Source organism: Bactrocera oleae, chromosome 4, assembly GCF_042242935.1.
Source record: "Bactrocera oleae isolate idBacOlea1 chromosome 4, idBacOlea1, whole genome shotgun sequence".
Taxonomy (NCBI): Eukaryota; Metazoa; Arthropoda; class Insecta; order Diptera; family Tephritidae; genus Bactrocera; species Bactrocera oleae.
Window position 1 is genome coordinate 11,263,781 of NC_091538.1, and position 19,115 is coordinate 11,282,895.

The 19,115-nt window shown below is 38.9% G+C and overlaps 1 protein-coding gene, 1 long non-coding RNA gene and 3 other non-coding genes across 6 annotated transcripts in view; 3 read left to right on the top strand and 2 right to left on the bottom strand.

Moving 5' to 3' along the window:
- EcR (Ecdysone receptor) overlaps nucleotides 1–19,115 on the bottom strand; it is a 261,963-nt gene that overhangs the window by 225,532 nt on the left and 17,316 nt on the right. For both annotated transcript variants that reach the window (XM_036375019.2, XM_070109039.1), the window contains 2 exons: nucleotides 12,625–14,106; nucleotides 12,314–12,495 (listed from right to left, as the gene is read on the bottom strand). In XM_036375019.2, coding sequence (XP_036230912.2) covers nucleotides 12,314–12,495; nucleotides 12,625–13,730 — 1,288 coding nt within the window. In that variant the 5' untranslated portion in view covers nucleotides 13,731–14,106. The remainder of the gene's footprint in view (nucleotides 1–12,313; nucleotides 12,496–12,624; nucleotides 14,107–19,115) is intronic.
- LOC138857190 (uncharacterized) lies at nucleotides 3,994–5,430 on the bottom strand. The gene is made up of 3 exons (XR_011396215.1): nucleotides 5,158–5,430; nucleotides 4,981–5,088; nucleotides 3,994–4,892 (listed from the first exon to the last, which is right to left on the bottom strand). It is a non-coding gene; the product is annotated as an uncharacterized lncRNA (long non-coding RNA).
- On the top strand, nucleotides 4,711–4,782 carry TRNAD-GUC (transfer RNA aspartic acid (anticodon GUC)). The gene has a single exon. It is a non-coding gene; the product is annotated as a tRNA-Asp (tRNA).
- TRNAD-GUC (transfer RNA aspartic acid (anticodon GUC)) lies at nucleotides 6,738–6,809 on the top strand. Its single transcript has one exon. It is a non-coding gene; the product is annotated as a tRNA-Asp (tRNA).
- Nucleotides 7,228–7,299, top strand: TRNAD-GUC (transfer RNA aspartic acid (anticodon GUC)). Its single transcript has one exon. It is a non-coding gene; the product is annotated as a tRNA-Asp (tRNA).

Sequence of the window (19,115 nt, forward strand, 5' to 3'; positions counted from 1 at the left end):
TAGCAAATAATTTCATTAAATAACCGAATAGTATGCCATTTTTCATGTAAACAGTATCACCGATTTCAAATACGCACGAAACCACGAAACCACGAAATATATGTACGCTAATACTTCAGAATCTTATATCGAATATGTTAGCACGAAAACAGGAAAAGTAAAATTTACTTTTCGCTCGATATCTGTCTTATGTTAGTTTCTAGTAATATTTTTTATGAAAATAATGCTTAGCAACTTACACACAATTCAGAGGCAGCCGAAAAATCGCATACTCTTGCTAGATTATTTTCTAAATACACAGCCGAGTAAGTGTCACGCTATTATAAATTATCAGCTTGCAACGAGCACTAAAATCAACAATATAGTCAAACCAGAAATCCAAAATATAATCACTTTGCGAACAAATTTACGAATGTGCTATAATATTTTTTTTTATTTCTAAAGATTATATCATTTTATAAGACTCACATCAATCATTACTGTTGTTGTAGCGTTATAAAACATTTTCAATTAGTTTCGGTAAAAAAACTGTCTAGATAATAGATCTTGATATAACATATTATATATAAATGCCTGTTCCGCTTATGTAGACTCGACTGTTAAGAGAACGACGATCATTATATATATATGTAGATATAGGCAAGTAACGATAATCCACAAATCATTGTTGAGACGCCGTTACTTACTTTAAAAGTCACTGTTTGCTGTACGCTATGAACAGAGGGAAATATTGGTCCATATTTTAATGGGCAATACTGTAAAGCCATGATTAGTGACGCCCTGTATTGGAGGATATGGATGTGCGTGCGTTTTAACACCGCTGGGCTATTTTTTTTTTTTTTTTTTTTCTTAATTTTTTTTTGTGGTTATGTAAAGTCGCTTGTCTACACAGATAAGCCTGAGACTGTTGACGACTTGGAAAATAATTTTCGCCGTGTTATTGCTAATATACAGCAGTAATTGCTGCAAAAAGTGGTTGAAAATTGGGCCTCTCGCCTGGCAGTTTTACGAGCCAGCCGCGGCAATCACTGGTCGAAATCATTTTTGAAACATAATGGCGAACCTTTATCTTTATAATAAAGCTAAATTCTTGGCCATAACATTAAATTGTATGACTTTTATTTCTTCCTGAAAAGCGCATATCTAAAAAAAAAAAAACAGTACTTTAAATAAAAAATTGTTTTATTGACAATTTAAAGACATAAATACGCTGTCCTTGTGTTTAATTTTGATTACAAAATGGAAAGAAGGCATTCTTTTTACTTTTTCCCCAAGGATTAAAAAAACAATTTGTGCGCCAAATATTTTGAGTAGTGGAAAAGATTCACAGCGATGCAGTAGAACACTGCATTTCAAACAACATTAGCAATATGAAACATAAGGCAATGTAAAAGGCAATTCCTAATCCTACACAGAGCAATAAACTTTTGTTCAAAAAGCGTTTCTTTCCTAAGAAGGTCAATGCTACAAACTAAACAGCCTCAAAACGCAGATAAATGCGTAAATGATAAACGCGACTTGCATCAAGGCTACACAAATTTTCTACCAAATTTCGTGGAAATTGCGCAAATCACCATCTACCCAAACACAAGAAACAATAGGCTCATGAAAATATTCCAAAAATGCTTGTCATACTTTTTCCAGTTCATATGAGGCGTGTTTAATTAAAATGCCAGCGAACGCAAAAGGCGGTCAACGCACCTACTATTGCATGCAGGCGCACAACTATAACGGCAAAAATTTAATAAAAATCTAAATTGGAACGGTTGCGGATAAGATGACAGCCAGACAGACATAAAAATGCAGGGCTCTGCAGGGCAATAAACCGGCGAGTAGGCGCGCATGTTCCAAATTTATTTACCATAAACAGAAGCCGAAGAAGCGCAATAAAATTTAATGGTACAAACTATTGGCAGCAGGCGACCGAACTTTCGCGAGAGTAGTGTAGTGGAGTGGGTCAATGGAGCGGCACGCTAAGTGCACAGCCAGCGCATGTTAAGGCGCAACAAAAGCGACGCACGTAAATACTAAACGACCCAATGACCGAACCTGTGCAGAGAGTGGGCGATTTGTTGGCGTACACAACGGTCAACGACGCAGTAAATGCACAGCTTCAGAGTTGAGAAGAGGAAAATAATCTTAGGCAAGGCATACGTGTAAGAGACACACGGACCAATAAAACAAAAGAAAAAAACAAAAAAGAAGCAAGTCACACACACTTGTCGGCGAACAGCTGTGTCCTGGATAACGAAAAAAAAAAACGATTGAAGGTTGAAAGCTGAAGGTTGAAGGCCACCAGACGTCTTTGTCGTCACGTTTCATTACGACTTTTCATTTTATTTCACTACATTTTTCCTGCTATTTTACGAGCCAAACAAACAGCCAGCCAACCAACTAACCAACCAGCTCACAGCAGCAACAAGACGCGGTCGTTACCATGGTGAACTTCTCACACCCACAAAACCTCGAGGACATTACCGACCAACAACATCAACATCATCAGCGTCATCATCACGCACTTGATTCAGCTCCGAACACGCAAACAACATCATTATGAAGTTAACGTCTAATACCGTAGCGGTGCTAAGGTACATATACGAGTACAGACACAATAAAATGCCACAACGGCAACTACTTGTATATAAGTATACTCCAGTTATACGTTTGTGCCGTAAGTATTACTAATATAATATTTTGGGCACTTTACAACGTATGCGACAGCAAACAAGCGATTGTTCAACTTTCCCTTCGGCTGCAGCCGACTTTCGCCTGGTTTAACGGTGTCAGTAAGCGTCGCCGCACGATGCTTCAGCCACCTACTCGTGACTCAAGGATGTTGACGCCGCCTACACACATTTGGACGCTAGTGGGGCGAAAGCAAAAACAAAAAAAAAAAACAAAAAAAAAACCAGCAACGATATGCGGTCGGTATGCGACCTTCCGAAGGAGAGAAGTTGGTAACTGATGGCGCCAGCAGAGCGCTAAGCAATTTAGTGCGTGGGAAACTCCATGTCTGGGGCTTAGAAAATACTTATGCGGGTACCGAAATACTTAGGTACTGCGTGCCTTGGCTGTATGGTTGTATGGCTAGGCACGCGAAGTTTGTATTTGCTCGGCTTCTATACAAATCGTATGCCGAAAATAGTTTATCCTCTGCACCCACAAGTGGCTCAAATGAGTCTCGGAAGTCGCTTTCTCGTGCTTCTTCTGTAATATGCGCTGTGTATTGTAATGTTATAAAGTTCTCGCTAACTCGCATACCATTTTAAATTTATAGCTTGTCTGTCTGTAACTTTACAACTGGCTGGGTGTGCCATCTTGCCGATATTTTAGCAGTTGTAGCGTTATTCCGGCGCATTTAAAGACATATAGACAACGTTGTCGATGTTGTTGGCGACGTCGGTGTCTGCCTTTCAGCTGTTCGCCAACAAGCATATTACGGCTTTGCTAACGGTGGGGTGGACGGGCGGAAATAACAGTAAAGCAGACGAAAAACAAATTCAAATCAAAATAGAATTAAGTGAACAGCGACATTGTGGCATGGTGCAAGAGACTATACAAAGGAGTATATATAATATGGTGTGTCTGGCTGAGTATTGGAACTAGACAGGCGAATGAGCAGACAGCCATCAATGTGTGCAAGTCAGTCAGCCATACTTTAATGCGGAATACTGTGCGTTGAAGGGTCATATATGTATATATATTAATGGATATATGTATGTATGTTATATTTTATTTGCATTTCAAATTGTAGACAACAGCGGCCTGTGAATTGAACTACTCACTGGCTATTCTTTCAGTTGCTTTGTATGCGTTACATACATCGACCTATTTAACCTAAAAAAGTTGTTAAAACAGGTGTCAATGCAGATATTGACTATACGAGGGTTCTGAGGAAATTGTGTTCGTTTATTTGGAGTTAAAATATATTTTTAAACCCTGTGACACATTTCGCTTGTATGGCTGAAATTGTACAACGACCGTTAAGAAAGAACCAGTGAAAACTGAATCTTGTAGAGTGCGATGGACTCACTAGATCGCTTGATTTATCGGTGGGCAGAAAGTCGTTACGACTACCGAAGTGTCGGCAGATCAGCGCTTGTTAGGCTCACGTGAAACTCTGATATCCAATAGTAAACCGCATTAAGACATTAGAGCTTCTACTGATTCTCAATTTACGAAAAATTAGACAAATGTGCCTTGCATGCTTCTCAGCTTTATAATTTTACCAGTCTTTACGTGAAGTTACTCGCTACAATTAATAACCAGGCTAAAAATATATGAGCTCAACTCGAACACAAAGCTAGTGCGCCAAAACATCCTCGACTAACTTTTATAAACCGCAATAAAATGAGTTAATTGTGCAAGGTGAACGTTATTTCGGCTTTCAGTTGTTGCGGCGAGCCAGTTTCATCCATATTTTCAACTTCTTAAAACACATTTTCTTCAAAGGTCACGACATTAGCTCCCTACAGTGAGAGCATCATGCGTACTTCGAACTGTTCATAAAGATTTCCTTAAACCTATATATGTATAGGCACTACATTACCGGAAAGTAAGCGAACACCATTTAACTGTATGCTCCGTATTAGCTTAAGTATTCATGATAGAACCACTCTGAACTAATATTGTTATCATCTAATTACTGATTTATAGTTTAGTTTGGTGGCGAGTAATTTATGTGCCTCTTTTGAGTCTCATATGTCAACATCCTCGATAGTATAGTGGTCAGTATCCCCGCCTGTCACGCGGGAGACCGGGGTTCAATTCCCCGTCGGGGAGATACGAGGTAAGATTGCTTCCATTTTTTATCGACGAAAACGAAATATAAAAACTCCTCACAAATTTTCCCAAAATTATCAATGTTTTCAATATAATAAAATTAAAATTTTCTGTGGAAGAGAAAGGAAATGCATTAATTTCACATCCTCGAAGCGTACCTATTCTGAGTAGCACTTCTACCAATAAATAATGCTTTACCTCGATAGTTTAGCGGTCAGTATAACAGATTATTCAACCTCAAGACTTATAAATTCCTTTAGTGTATGATGGTCATTATAGTAGATTTTGCCAATTTCGAAGTAATACCTGTTCAATTGCCAGAAAACTTTTTTAGGTTAGAACATGACCTGTTAATTTTAAGTGCAAAAAATTTACAAATTATTTCTTCCAAAAAGCATATATTATATACTTATGCCGCCAGCAGTAGAACACATTTTAAGTAATAACATCATTACGTCATCCAAAGTTTCATCCCTACGCTAAATACGAAAGCAAGCGAAGCAAATTACAATATGTTTTCTTTGTTATATGATGCCACATTCCCATGTTCACCGACAACCGGCCGTCAATACAATACGATTGCGCTATAACGGCTGCCGCCTTCCGTCGGCACGAAAGCACAAAAAGAACAAATGGCAAGAGAGAAGCTTGCAATATGCATTAGCTAAAGTAAACGAAAGCAGTGGAACAAAATCATTTTGGCAGCGAAGCCCCTACTCGAGAATGCATGCAAATGAGTGTATAGCTGACTGTCTGACGGTCTGTCAGTCGTCACATACGACGCTTATGATAACATAAGAAGAGAGACGGAGATTCGTTACTTGAGCAAGTATGAGGCTAGCGAAAGCAAAAAATCAAAACCTACCCGAACATTAACAAACAATACATAAAAAGCAAATAACGACGAGAACCGACAACAATGTTAATGATGTTTACGACGACAACACAATGAAATTATGTGTCAAAACAGAGACTGAAAAATTTAACGACATAGAATTTGCAGGGCAAAACCGGACCGGCAATTGCAGCGATAAATAACACGAAGACTTGTGTTGCGAGTGTACGCGACAGCGAACGAAAGCATGATGCTTACGAACGGCCATGCGCTTGGTATTTTACCTTCGTATTTTTTTCTGCTCTTTGCTTTTATTTTTACCACTTTTATTGGTTTTATTTATCATGTCGGCCATATTGAAAAGTGTGTTTGTATTTCAATGTGTCTCTTGACTCTGACCGGCATTTCTTGTTTGCTATTTGTCTTTGTTTTTCTTATTATTGCTATGTACATCTTCATTTCTTCCATTCATATTACACACATACAAACGCACGCAGCAACATTGTTGTATTTGTGTGCTTGCGAAGAGTGAAATTGCGCATGAGCTAAATTAATACGCTCTCACACACCAATTCAATTGCTCGTTTGCTCTTTCGCTCTCCATCTCTTGTTGCCGTACTCGCTCTCTTTCTAATACTGTTGAATTAGACTCAACTAGCTAAATTTAGAAAAACCTTTGATTTGAGTGTAGACGTGGTGAGCTTGTTGGTGTCATTGCCGTTCACATAAGCTGTTTCGGTCTGCGCTTTATTTTATTCATTCGCGTGCTTTGTTCGGGAGCAATAACTTTTTATATAAACAAAACAAATGGCGTCGTGCGACCGAAAGCAATGACGATGGCAACGTAAATTCTGTCATAGACGTACGCAACTGAGCTTTTGCCGGAAAGTTTAACTATGACTAAGCCATCGACAGTGTTTTCTCGGAGCGCCATCTTTTGTTAAAATGCATAAACTACGCAGTAATAAGTGATACCTTTTAGGCGCGTCAGATGTCGCTGGGGAAATGCTAAAGTTCTAAATTTAACTGTATTCTAAAGCAGCGCTAACAGCGACTGACTAATGTCCGACGTTAGAAGCTTTCTAACATTTGTTTACACTTTGCCGTGCAAATTTTAACGTCCTCGATAGTATAGTGGTCAGTATCCCCGCCTGTCACGCGGGAGACCGGGGTTCAATTCCCCGTCGGGGAGACGGGAAATATATGATTTTTTTTGTCATATTCACACAAATTTGTTCGTAATTAAGCGCTGAATTCATGTAATTTTAATAGATGAGTCTACAGTTACAGCTTTTTTGAAACATTGCTATCTCATTTAAACAACAAAAAACAGTATCTTTATACTTCTACACATTTTCTTTATTCGTTTTTTTTATCAATGAGCTAAGTTTCTCAAAAAATATTTCCTTTGAACTGTAAAACATATAATACATCACTCAGTGGTTTCGAAGATACGCAGATTACAGACAGATTGAACTGTAAAATAAGACCTTCTTTCAGCGCTTTTCAACTGAACTAAAAGAAGATCGCGCGCTCTCTAGTTAAGGTATAACAGAGTTGATTTCTTGTCGTCTAGGTGTTAAGAGATATGAATTAATAGTTTAACAACGTCCTCGATAGTATAGTGGTCAGTATCCCCGCCTGTCACGCGGGAGACCGGGGTTCAATTCCCCGTCGGGGAGATGTGTAAATTATTTTTACAACAAGCTAAAACAAAAATTTTATTCAAACTAAAATATAATTACAAATTTAATAAATTACACTCTGTAAATAATATTAAAATCACAATTGAAGCCGAGAGCCTTTAAAATTCAGCCAACATTATCATTTCATGTAAATTTAAATTCTTATCACGATAAAGTCTTAAGAGATATAATCAAAATTACCAAAATGGGATGGCGATTGGAAATATAGTTGTATTTGTCTGGTATCTAAAATTTTCAAATTATCACCTAGTGGTAAAAATATGGCTTTCAACACCGACATACATATTTATTTCTACGTACATTTTATATTCGCTTTTATAGGATTGAACATATATTTGAAAATTTGCACCGAATATTAGAAGTAGATCCGGCTAATAGTTTCGGAGTAATGAGGGTACTTGTAAGACGTTTTTAACTTAGTGTAATCAGCTGCCAAACTTTAAACGCATTTTTCTTAACACGCTGTTTTCAGAAACGGTATGGAAAATTTTTCCGGAAAGGTTGGAACGAACGACTTGACATTTTATGACAGAAAGAATACGATTTTTGACAATAATTTCGACTTTTTAGGCCACTCAGAAGGCTAAATTTTTTTCAAAAAAAAACGATTGTTATTAAAAATGCGCCATTTTGTTAAAAATCAAAATCTTGACTAGTTCTTCGGCCATTACCGGTATTAATCTATAATAACAACTATTATTTTTATACTCTCGCAACCTGTTGCTACAGAGTATAATAGTTTTGTTCACCTAACGGTTGTTTGTATCACCTAAAATTAATCGAGTAAGATATAGGGTTATATATATATAAATGATCAGGATGAAGAGACGAGTTGAAATCCGGGTGACTGTCTGTCCGTCCGTCCGTCTGTCCGTCCGTCCGTGCAAGCTCTAACTTGAGTAAAAATTGAGATATCTTTATGAAACTTGGTAGACATGTTTCATGGTACCGTGAGACGGTTGGTATTGCAGATGGGCGTAATCGGACCACTGCCACGCCCACAAAACGCCATTAATCAAAAACAAATAACTTGCCATAACTAAGCTCCGCAATAAGATACAAGACTGTTATTTGGTACACAGGATCACATTAGGGAGGGGCATCTGCAGTTAAACATTTTTTTTAAAAGTGGGCGTGGTCAAGCCTCTAATAGGTTTAATGTGCATATCTCCTAAACCGCTAATGCTATAATAACAAAATTCACTGGAAGCAAATGTTTTTAGCACTTCTATTGACGGTGTGAAAATAGTTGAAATCGGGTGGCAACTCCGCCCACTCCCCATATAAGGGTACTGTTAAAAACTACTAAAAGCGCGATAAATCAAGCACTAAACACGCCAGAGACATTAAATTTTATCTCTGAGATGGTATAAGATGATTTTATAGGAACCGCGTTCAAAATTAGACAGTGGGCGTGGCACAGCCCACTTTTAGGTGAAAACCCATATCTTGAGATCTGCTTAACCGATTTCAACCAAATTCGGTGCGTAACGTTCTTTTCATGTTTCTATGTCATAGTGCGAAAATGGGCGAAATCGGACTACAACCACGCTTACTTCCCATGTAACACCATTTTCAATTCCATCTGATTCTTTCACATTCCACTATGCAAATCAGGTAAAAATGATTATATCGGGGTAAAACTTTGCGTGAATAATGCAATTAAAGTATGCCACCTTGCGGCCAAAAATTGTCTAAATCGAACCAAAACTGTTCAAACCCCTAAGTACTAAATATGTGGACCCCAGTGCCTATAGTTGACCTTCTACCGAAAATATCAGTCAATCCACAAAGAAATCTCAAACGAGTAAACGAGTATACCATTTGACTTTGCGAGAGTATAAAATGTTCGGTTACATCCGAACTTAGCCCTTCCTTACTTGTTTTTAAGATAATTTTAAGCAGAAGAATTTCGCTCGCCGCTAGACAACTTTTTATGGAGTCCTCTTGGCGATTGCCTACGGGATAGAGGGAAACCAAAACTTTTCAAAATTAATAATCGATTATTAAATTACAACAAAATTTGTGAATGTAAATTTTTGTAATTATTTATTAAATAAAATGCCTTTTCAAACAAAAAAAAGCTAAAAAAAAGCAAACCAACACGTTTTTTCTGCCTTGCCAGTGGATATAACCTCTTAAAACATTTGAAAAAGGCGTGGGTAGGGAAATCAGAATGTCACAATCATTCATCAGGCTTCCCGGTAATGGCTTCGGTCTACAAGCCACTCAGATAGAATTATTTTTCTGGAGCAAAAGGAGGTTAGTTAGGCTCTTCAGAAGTACGCGCACTACAAATACACAGCAAATTCGATTTACGTGGCCGTTAAGAAGAGGAAGTAGAAGTGTATACTAAACATAAATGTCTAAAACATGTGTTTACTTTGATATCTGATTTGACAGCTTTTTCTTTAGTGAATTCTATACCTTTAAAAACAACCTTTATTGGAAAAATAATTATGGTTTTTAGGAAATCGTACTTGGTTAAAGACTGTCCAATTGACGTATATAAATTATAAAACTAAGTGTGATAGTAAAAAGCCGTAGTAGATCCACAATATACGTAAGCTCATATGTACACTTACTACAAGCGGTAGGGGAAATATTATATAAAGACAAAATTTATTTATGCTTATTACAACATTTTTCTATTGCCCTAAAGTAGTTTTGCTGAATAAAAAGTGATAGCGGAATACATTTTCGTATTTAGTTCAATGATACAAATTCATTAATCGGAAAATCGAAAGCACACATAATATGTACCAAACGTTACAGATGTCTATAAGCAAAGTGTGTGAAAGTATAATTACAAATGTAAAGAGTCGTAAATCCGTATGTAATAAGTGTGTCGCCAATTGTAATGTGGATTACTTGATGACGACGTGTTGCAAGTTGATATGCGTTGCACAGATATACTTACAACACTTAAGTCGATAAACAATGTTACAGCAAACAAGTGCTTTTCGCCATACCACCTTATAACATATTAATACATATGTATACAAGTATGTATATGTAAATATATGTATGTATGCTTATAGTACATATGCACATAACCGGCTAATGAATTTCAATGCGTGTGTAATGTAATGCCAACACTCAAGGATAAGTCGAGCAGGCAGCATAGAAATTAAAGAAGCAGAAAAACGATAACAGCATGCCCGAAGCTGTTGTTATACGCCCATTTTATCACTTAAATGCATATACCTACATATATATGTACATAATACATAAGCTTGAAAGCAGTCGGGGGAGCTGAATGCGGGCTTTCCAATGCATTGTGAGACCATGAGACGCTATATCACGTCGCGCATGCCGGTAAACTAATATGCTTAGGAACACAATCCCACTATATACTCGTACATATATGCATATGTATATATACTTGTAGGTTTATAAGGTACTGATGATATGTTGATAAAATCGACAACATTAAGGCGTTACCGTGGGCTTCTAGTCGGAATGGGAAGTTGGCGTGGCTACCTGCCGCCTGAGAAACTGGCTTTATTACTACATAGACTCAGTTACAAGTGTCTTCTTATATATGTAGCACATATTATATATACCTATTGTACATACATAGCTGAGTTACGCACATGCGGAACATATTATTGCCAGCATAACAACTTGACGCTTGTCTTAATTAAAAATAATGAATTGAAACTGCGTACGGAGTCAACAATAAATATTAACAAAAAAGCTTACAACACTTTCTCCAATTTCATTCATGATTTGCATTTGCAAGAGTTTTGATTTAAGACTGAAACACTCGGTCTTTTATACTTTAATATAGTTTTTCTACAATAATATAATATGTAGGTTAGATTAGCTTAGGTTAAAAAGTCGATTCTAAAAGATAGCTCACTTGGACAGCCTAAAACGTCTATTTGTTGTGGCACCTGAATAGAAAATAACTGGAGAAAGCTTTCGATATGGTATATCAAGTCCTAGATCTAAAAGGCATCCGCTCGCACGACAGTCGGATCTAACAGGAATAGTCCGGAATTTATATCCGGCCAAGAAAGTCCAACTCGGCAAAACTTCCCAAAATTATTAATGCTTTTTTGTTTTGAAAAAAATTTATATATCAGATAATTTTCGTCGAAAAGTTGGTTAAAGCCTAGTGAGAAAACTGTTAAAACGCAGTGACCTACATCAGATATGTGCAGATGTCCCTTATATAATCATATAAAACCTTACTGAACTGTCTGATGTTTCTGCGGATCATAGACAGACAGTCTTTACGCGGGTAGCCTTAAATTCAATAATCTAACCTTCTTTGCTTTGGTTCAACATCGTCGGACCTGATTCTCCGGACCAAAGAAGTTAACCTTTCCTTGGGTTCTCTTAAATCCAGTCATCTAACCATCTATCCTTTGGTCGAACCTCGTCACAACCGCGACTAACAGCAAAGAGAAATGAAAACTACTTTTTTTGCTGTAATCTGTTGACTAAGTGCTCGTACTTAAATGCACTGAAGAGATCTCAAATGAACAGCTACTTTGAATTTATTAATTTGTCATATACAACATTAAGCGCTGATTAAGAGTCGTTCTCAAAACAGTTGGGTCTAGAACTAGAACGGTTTAGAACTAGAACTAGAACGGACGCGGATTTTTATCCAACTAAAGACCAATAAAGTCAACTCGGCAGCTTTCTTTAAAATAATGGCAGGCATTTTTTCTGCCGCTACAACAACAACAACATTGGGTTAAGCTTCATATTATATAGGGCGGTTTAATAAGACAGCATATCGAAAAAATGGGTGTATGGAGTTAGAGTAATATCTCCTTATTTTGATAATATGCTGTCGATAACAAGCTTCGAAGGCATCTCAAAGTCAGGAGAACGCTCAATTGGTCGGGAAGTGTGAAGTGGCACATCACAAAAGCTGATCAAAGTTCGAAGCAGCAAGTATACTAACATCCGACTACTAAGGTGTACCTAATAAATTGCATGAACATACAAGTACTGGAATTTCTAAACTCACCTGGTTTACCATTGGGACTATATGGATCGTAGCTGCCTGCCGACATCGGTGATGCGTAGCCATTCGACATATTCGCGCTGTAGCTGTGGTTCTGTGAACCCGGTGATGGGCTCAATGGTGGCGCTGAACTGGGCACACTACCCGGACTAGAAGTGGAAATCCATTCCTCGTTACTTGGAGGACTGTAAAACAAAAACCAAAAGGTGTCAAGATGTAACAGAAGCAAGAAAGAAAAGTCGTAAGAATAAATCAGCGAACAGAGACCACAAACAAGTCAAGGTCTACGTGGAAAATCAATAAACTACACTCACCATTCCAAACGGGCGCGCTTGGGCACAAAGACCAGATGTCCATTGGCAGTGCCGCTGCCGGCATTACCACTAGCAGCTGCCGCGGAAGAGGATGACGCCGTTTTACTGTGATTGCCGCCAGTTGTTATTACCAAAGTGCCGCCGCCCGCACCGCCGCTGGACGTAGATGCAGCGCCGGAAACACCACCGGCCGCAGCAGCAACGCCACCACCAACAACTAAATTTATGGTGTTCACATTATTTAGCGGACTCACAGCTATGGTTGTTGCATTGCTTACGGTGGAAGAAGACTTATTGGCAGCAACGGAAATGGAAGTACCGCTGGTTGAGGATGCCGTTGACGGCAATGTGCTGACAGTGAGTGCGATTATATTATTACTGTTGTTCGAATTGTTGTTGTGGCCCGTATTGCCGTGATTGTTATTGCTATTGTTGCTGTTGCATAGAGTATTATTATTGCTGTTACGATTAATGCTAGTATTGCTGAAGTTGCTGTGAGAACTACTACTGTTAACGGCAGTCAGAGACGCTGACGTTGGCGCCGCCACAGCCGTTGCTGTCGCCGAGGAATTCTTCGTCAACGCAATGACTTCGTGCAGTGGCTCCGTTTTAATGGCAGTCGAAATGATTTTAATTTTCTCCTCCACCGATGCGGCCAAAACATTCGTTATGATTGTGGGCTTCTCGCCGAGCGTAATGCTGGTGGTATTGTGATTGTTGTTGTTGTTGGCATGCAGACGTTGATGATGTGTGACATGCGCTTGCCGCGGCTGATGGATGAGTGTACGTTGCTGTTGATGGAGACCATTCAAATCGAGCGCATTACTCACTTCACCACTGGCAATGGCGGCGACGCTGAGTAGATGCGTTGCAGCAATTGTAGCCGGTGGCTGATTGACGCCGGCCGCAGCGGCAGCGGCTGCAGCTGCCAATTGTTGTTGCAGCAAAATGTGACTGGGTATGATGGTGGTAGTGGTGGGGGCGGCGGCAGCGGCAGCGCTTGTAGTCGACGTTTGTGTCGATGTTTTGACATTCGACGTCGACGCTGACGACGTGGATTGCTGTTGAGATTGTTGTTGCTGTTGTTGCACATTTAAGCGATACATGTTGGGTTGCTGGTTCGAGCAACTGGTGTTTGACTAAGAAAATATTCGATGACGTGTGACAAAATTTTATTGTTGTTGCTGTATGACGCCTAATTTGCTTGCGGCCCGCCAGCAAATGCTGTTCACATATGTTTGGTTTCAATTTGCCGTTTTGTGGTTGCGCATTTTGCGGTTATTGCACACGAGTTTGTTGGCAAAAGACGAATTTTCAGAATCGCAGAATCTTCTAGCCATTCTTGTCTCATTTACATTTTTGTTGCAAGCAAGTAATGTACATTAATTTCTGGAATTAAATATTTGTGGCGACACCAGTTACAGCACACAATTGCCATTCATAGCGCACATAGTTTACCGTTAAAATTTTTCAGACGGTAAGCTGAAAAGAGACAATTGAATGATGTTCAATAGAGAATAAATAAACATAATTTTTCAGATTGTTTTTTTATTTGAATAAAGACGAGTTTATAAACGCATTAACTCCACCTGCAGCCTCCAACTCAACCCTTATAGATACATAAACGAGAGTTTATAGCATGCAAAAATAGAGCTGAGCACTTCAATATCACAACTTGATTGAGCTTTCTTATCTTAATTAATAAGAAAGCTGTACTCGAAAAGCTTAACATAGGTCTAGTAAAAAAAAATACATTATTTTCGCATTAAATTGAGGATTTTATTTAGCATAGTTAGCATGATCTGATTTAGCTCAAATATACACCGTTTTGTTCGAAAACTTTTTGCCATTTTAAGGTAATTACATAGTCGCTCTCATTGAAAGGAATGTGCTATTAGCCCAAAAATTGGAGCAGTTAATTTGTATAAGCTTCTCTGGAGGCGCATTTTTCACCAGCAAAATCATTCACCATAGGCAGAAACAGTTAGTAATCACTTGCTACCTATTACGGCCTACAAGTTGGATTCATAAGAGTCTCCCAACCAAGCTGCCGGAGCTTCTGTAATTCTTCGGAATGTAACACAACACTTCTTCTATTAAACAATGCTGACCACTTCCCTGTGATTGCTTACTTCAAACGGTGCATTTGTTCACAGTAAAGCTCCGTATTACGAGTTTACATCTTATAGTGGCTGATTCTCTGCCAATCCCACCAAAAACTTAGAAAACTCTTCTTAACTGTCAATACTGGCTTGGTCCCCGTTTGCGCCGGCCCACCGCGTTTCGACCTCGACCGTTTGCGCTTGACGTTGTCATAAGTGACCCACTTTTCATAACCAGTTACCACTGATCGATTTTGTTGCGATTATTTTGCGATTCGCAGTTGAAAATTGGGTCGAATCATGAGTTTTGCTTGCGTAACGCGTGTGGCACCATATATCAAGCTTAGTTTTGTGTCCAGCTCTATTTAAATGCCTCCAAATGATTTTTTGTGCAATCTTCAGCTTCTGGGCAATCAAAACACTGCTTACATGATAGTCGGCCTCAACCATTTTCATTTATTGATATTTTTGACAATTGGTCTTCCAAAGCCTGGTGCATCTTTGACATCAAAATTCTAGAATATAATCGCTTCACAAAGACTACATGTCTTCATAATGCTTGATGGAACCAATTTTAATGCATATGCGCAGTTTTCAGTTTTTTCACAGTTCCTTTAATGCTAAGGAAATCTGATATTTACGCCTCTCGACCATAGAAAAAGCTTCAAATACCCAATGTGCGTACGTTTTTTTATCACTTTAGGAGTTTACACTTTTCTATTATTGCTTTATAAATACATATATACAAAGCTATATATGCTAGACGTACGAGAGAGTGTCGGAAGGTCACTTAATTAATATAACTCAAGTATTTACCCTATTTATTTGCCGATACAAGTGTACCAGTTATATACAATAATTAGGTCATTGCGTTCATCTATCAAAAGTCAGCAGACACAGGGTTGCAATAACCGGATAGATACGCGCCTTCTATATACACTCAAATATATGTATGTAAAAGAGACATTTACCACACAATGCTCCTGCCATACCACGAAAAGCCCCCTCTCACTCAACCAAACACTTTATTTATCTGATTTTGACCATACACAAGCTCCTTACCAAAACGCATACACATTTCCTTGCTCTCACAGACAAATTTTTACAGCTTTCATTTCACCTATTCTGTTATGCACTTTTATATGCCTTTCACACTGCCACCCATGCACGCGCCACCGTCTCCCTATGTCAACAACCCACATTAAGAATATAAAAAAAGTAAAGTCAGCGGCTTACGTCGCCATTGCTGCAGCCTCAAGGATTCCAGGTCAACAAATTTTCGCCGATTACATAGGCCGGGAAATGTGCAGCACAAGTGTGCGCTGTTGGCTGTGTAGTCGGGGCGTTGCTGCACTAGAGCAAGTCGCCGAATAGGCATTCGTTGTGTTCGTGAACCTTCGTTTTATATAATCGTCGCATTATGCACTCGTTCAGTAGTTCATCGCTTTTTTATTCAATCAACTTTGCACTACCACCTAAAGCCATACTCAGCCAGTCTAGCCTTCGCTTTCGTTTGTTTTCTCTATTGCAACCATGCATATGTGTTCGTGTTGTCATGTCATCACTATTTCTATTTTATTGCCTGCTTCAGCTCATTTCTCTCACATGTGTACTCTCACACTGCAATTTCAATTTCATAGCCCTCCCACAAATCTTAGCGCTTGCTCTTTCAACATTGCACTCGTTTATCCTTTACTCGTTTATGCAATCGTCGCCTTTATTTTCGTCATCACTCGACTAGTTACAAGTCCTACAATTGAAATTTGGCAACGCCTTGCAAATAAGTAGATTCTATGACCCTTTCCTCCTTAGTTACATTTCGAGCATATTGCATTGCCTTGCTCTCTTCATCTATGTATGTTTATGTGTGGGAGCGGTAGAAGTTCGACACCCGGAAATGGCATTGAAATTTCACTTAACTTTTCCGCAATCATACCAGTGACCCGAACGTGAGTTTGCCAACATGAAAGTGACCAAAGCACCACTTCAGTAAGTGAAATTACTAATTCTAGTGCGTACGTGCCTTAACAGCAGAGTTGCAATGTGAGCATACGTATGTGACGATGTTAATCTAATAACTTGATGACTTGATAATGAAGGACGTTGTAGTTGCGACACGTACTGTTAGAAGAAATCTTAAAATTTGTGTTTTTACCTTGGTCTAGGTTAAAGCTTAAGTTGCTGGACTAAAAGTCTTCGTAGAAATTGTTAGATCGGTCTAAATTAAAAATAAAAATTAAAGGGGGATCTGACTCTACAGAGAAAGGACGTCAGTTATGTTTGGCACATACTTGTACAAAAGTAGGGATCCAAGCTGGCGAAGGAATTTATTGTAGAAAGGTAAAGCTTATCATTAGCGATGTGATTGGACCGTACAGGGAGGCACACACTTTGACCAGATATGAAAGGTAACAAAATCTGGTACGAGTCGATATATTTGTCGGCCATGAAATTGCTTTCAACAGAACGAAAAGGAGTTATCCTTAGGTACTAACTCGAATCTCTGCAGTTTGTCTAGGAAAGACGTCAGATATCGTAAAGTTGCTTTTTAAGATTAAATTCAGAACTTTATGAGCGCAGAAACATTTCAGCGATAATTACCACTATCCTATCTTTCGAATTAAACTAACATATATATTTTATACCGACGATGGTCGTAGCTGAGAGTGTAAGCTTACATATACTCACGTACCCTTTTATTATCTCAAAGGCCTTAAGTTCACTTTTCACCTAAACCACAAACATATGACAAGCACGCCCACTTCTTCAAGCTTTTCATTTAAGCATATTATGTTTCAATGCCAACGCAAGCCATTTTAATGCCTAAACCCAACAAATGCTTCAAATTCTATTCTCAAGCAAATTAACAAGTCTCACCGAAACCGTGAGAGTGTAACGCGCATATGTAAGGCCAAACAGAACGCTGGGCATACGTCAATATAAAAATAACCGCTTTAGTGCAGAAAGTTCAACAGCCTCGAGAAAGGTGAAAAGACCGTAATTGGTGCGCGAAAAGTTTTATTGGATTAGAAGGAAAAAGTGTAGTGGGAAAATGGCAGAAAATAAGTTAAATGCCTAAACATATGTTTGTAGTGCGGCATGAAACAGCTGATGCAGTAAGAGACCATACGAGGAGAACCTTGGCGAATATGCTCGCAGTTGTACAACTTATTATGTCTACATACAAGTACATATATTTTTGTATTTCTAAGTAATCAGTGTGATGGTTGGAATGGTACACAAATGGGTTTTCCGTAAGAGGAGTAGTTAAAAAAGCGTCTTGTGTGTATAAAGTGAATTTGGGCGCACAACTCCTTGACCAGAACCCTCTTGTATCCATACTTCAAGCATATAGTTGACCTAGTAGCTGTGGAGGATAAAGTAAAATTAAGTCATAGCTGTCAGTCTGCCTAATAATTTGTAGCTCCCATTGTATAATTGCGATCATGCTACGCCATAAAGCATTAGAAAGATAAAAATTCGTACAAAAAAACTTCGCAGAGAGCAATAACGCAAGCCAGGCGACTCAAAGTAGGAATAGCGTTTATAATCCTGATAGTGTAACAGCTAATCGTGCAAAGTTTTGGTTTCGTCGATTCCCTTCCGTGAATTTGGATGTCACAGATGTACCACGCTCTGGAAGTCCAATTGTCGAAAATATCGAAAAAATAGTGGAAATCGTCGAGTCGGACCGTCATTCAAACAGAAGCTAGATGTATGTGAGCTACACGAGTTAAAAAAAAATATCAACGACCGCAAAGTCAATACATTTCTGAAGCTGATGGTTACTAGGGATGAAAAATGAGTCATATACGACAACGTCAAACTAAAAGGGTCGTGTTCACAAGGCAGTGAGTCGGCGTAAAGGATGGCCAAGCCAGGACGGACGATCAGAAATATTTGTCTATGTGTTTGGTGGGACAAACTCGTATGACGGACCTGTACTGTCAACAATAGGACCACTGAAAAATTGCTGGCATTTTCAAGGCGCTGTTCAACGCATTGATTTGATCCGCTGTGCTTTTGAGCGCCGTGGGGTAAGGCTGTCATCAGCATGTACCTACGTTAAACATATCGGACGTTGTCAACTATAGGACCGTCAGAAGGAAGCAAGCGTACAGAAGCGACCAGCTTTGTCCGAGAGGAGAGGAATTTTATTCCATCAGGACAAGGCCAGATCTTACACATCGACAGTGACACGCCAGAAGCTCAGGAAGCTGGAATGTGAAGTTCCATCTCATAGCCTGGACCCAGCACCAAGTGATTACTACTTGTTTATGTCTATGGCGAATGATTTTGCTGGTGAAAAATTCGCCTCAAGCAAAGCTTGTGAAAATCGACTGTCACAGCTTTTGTCAATAGGGACGTGGATACGTATGAGAGTGGGAT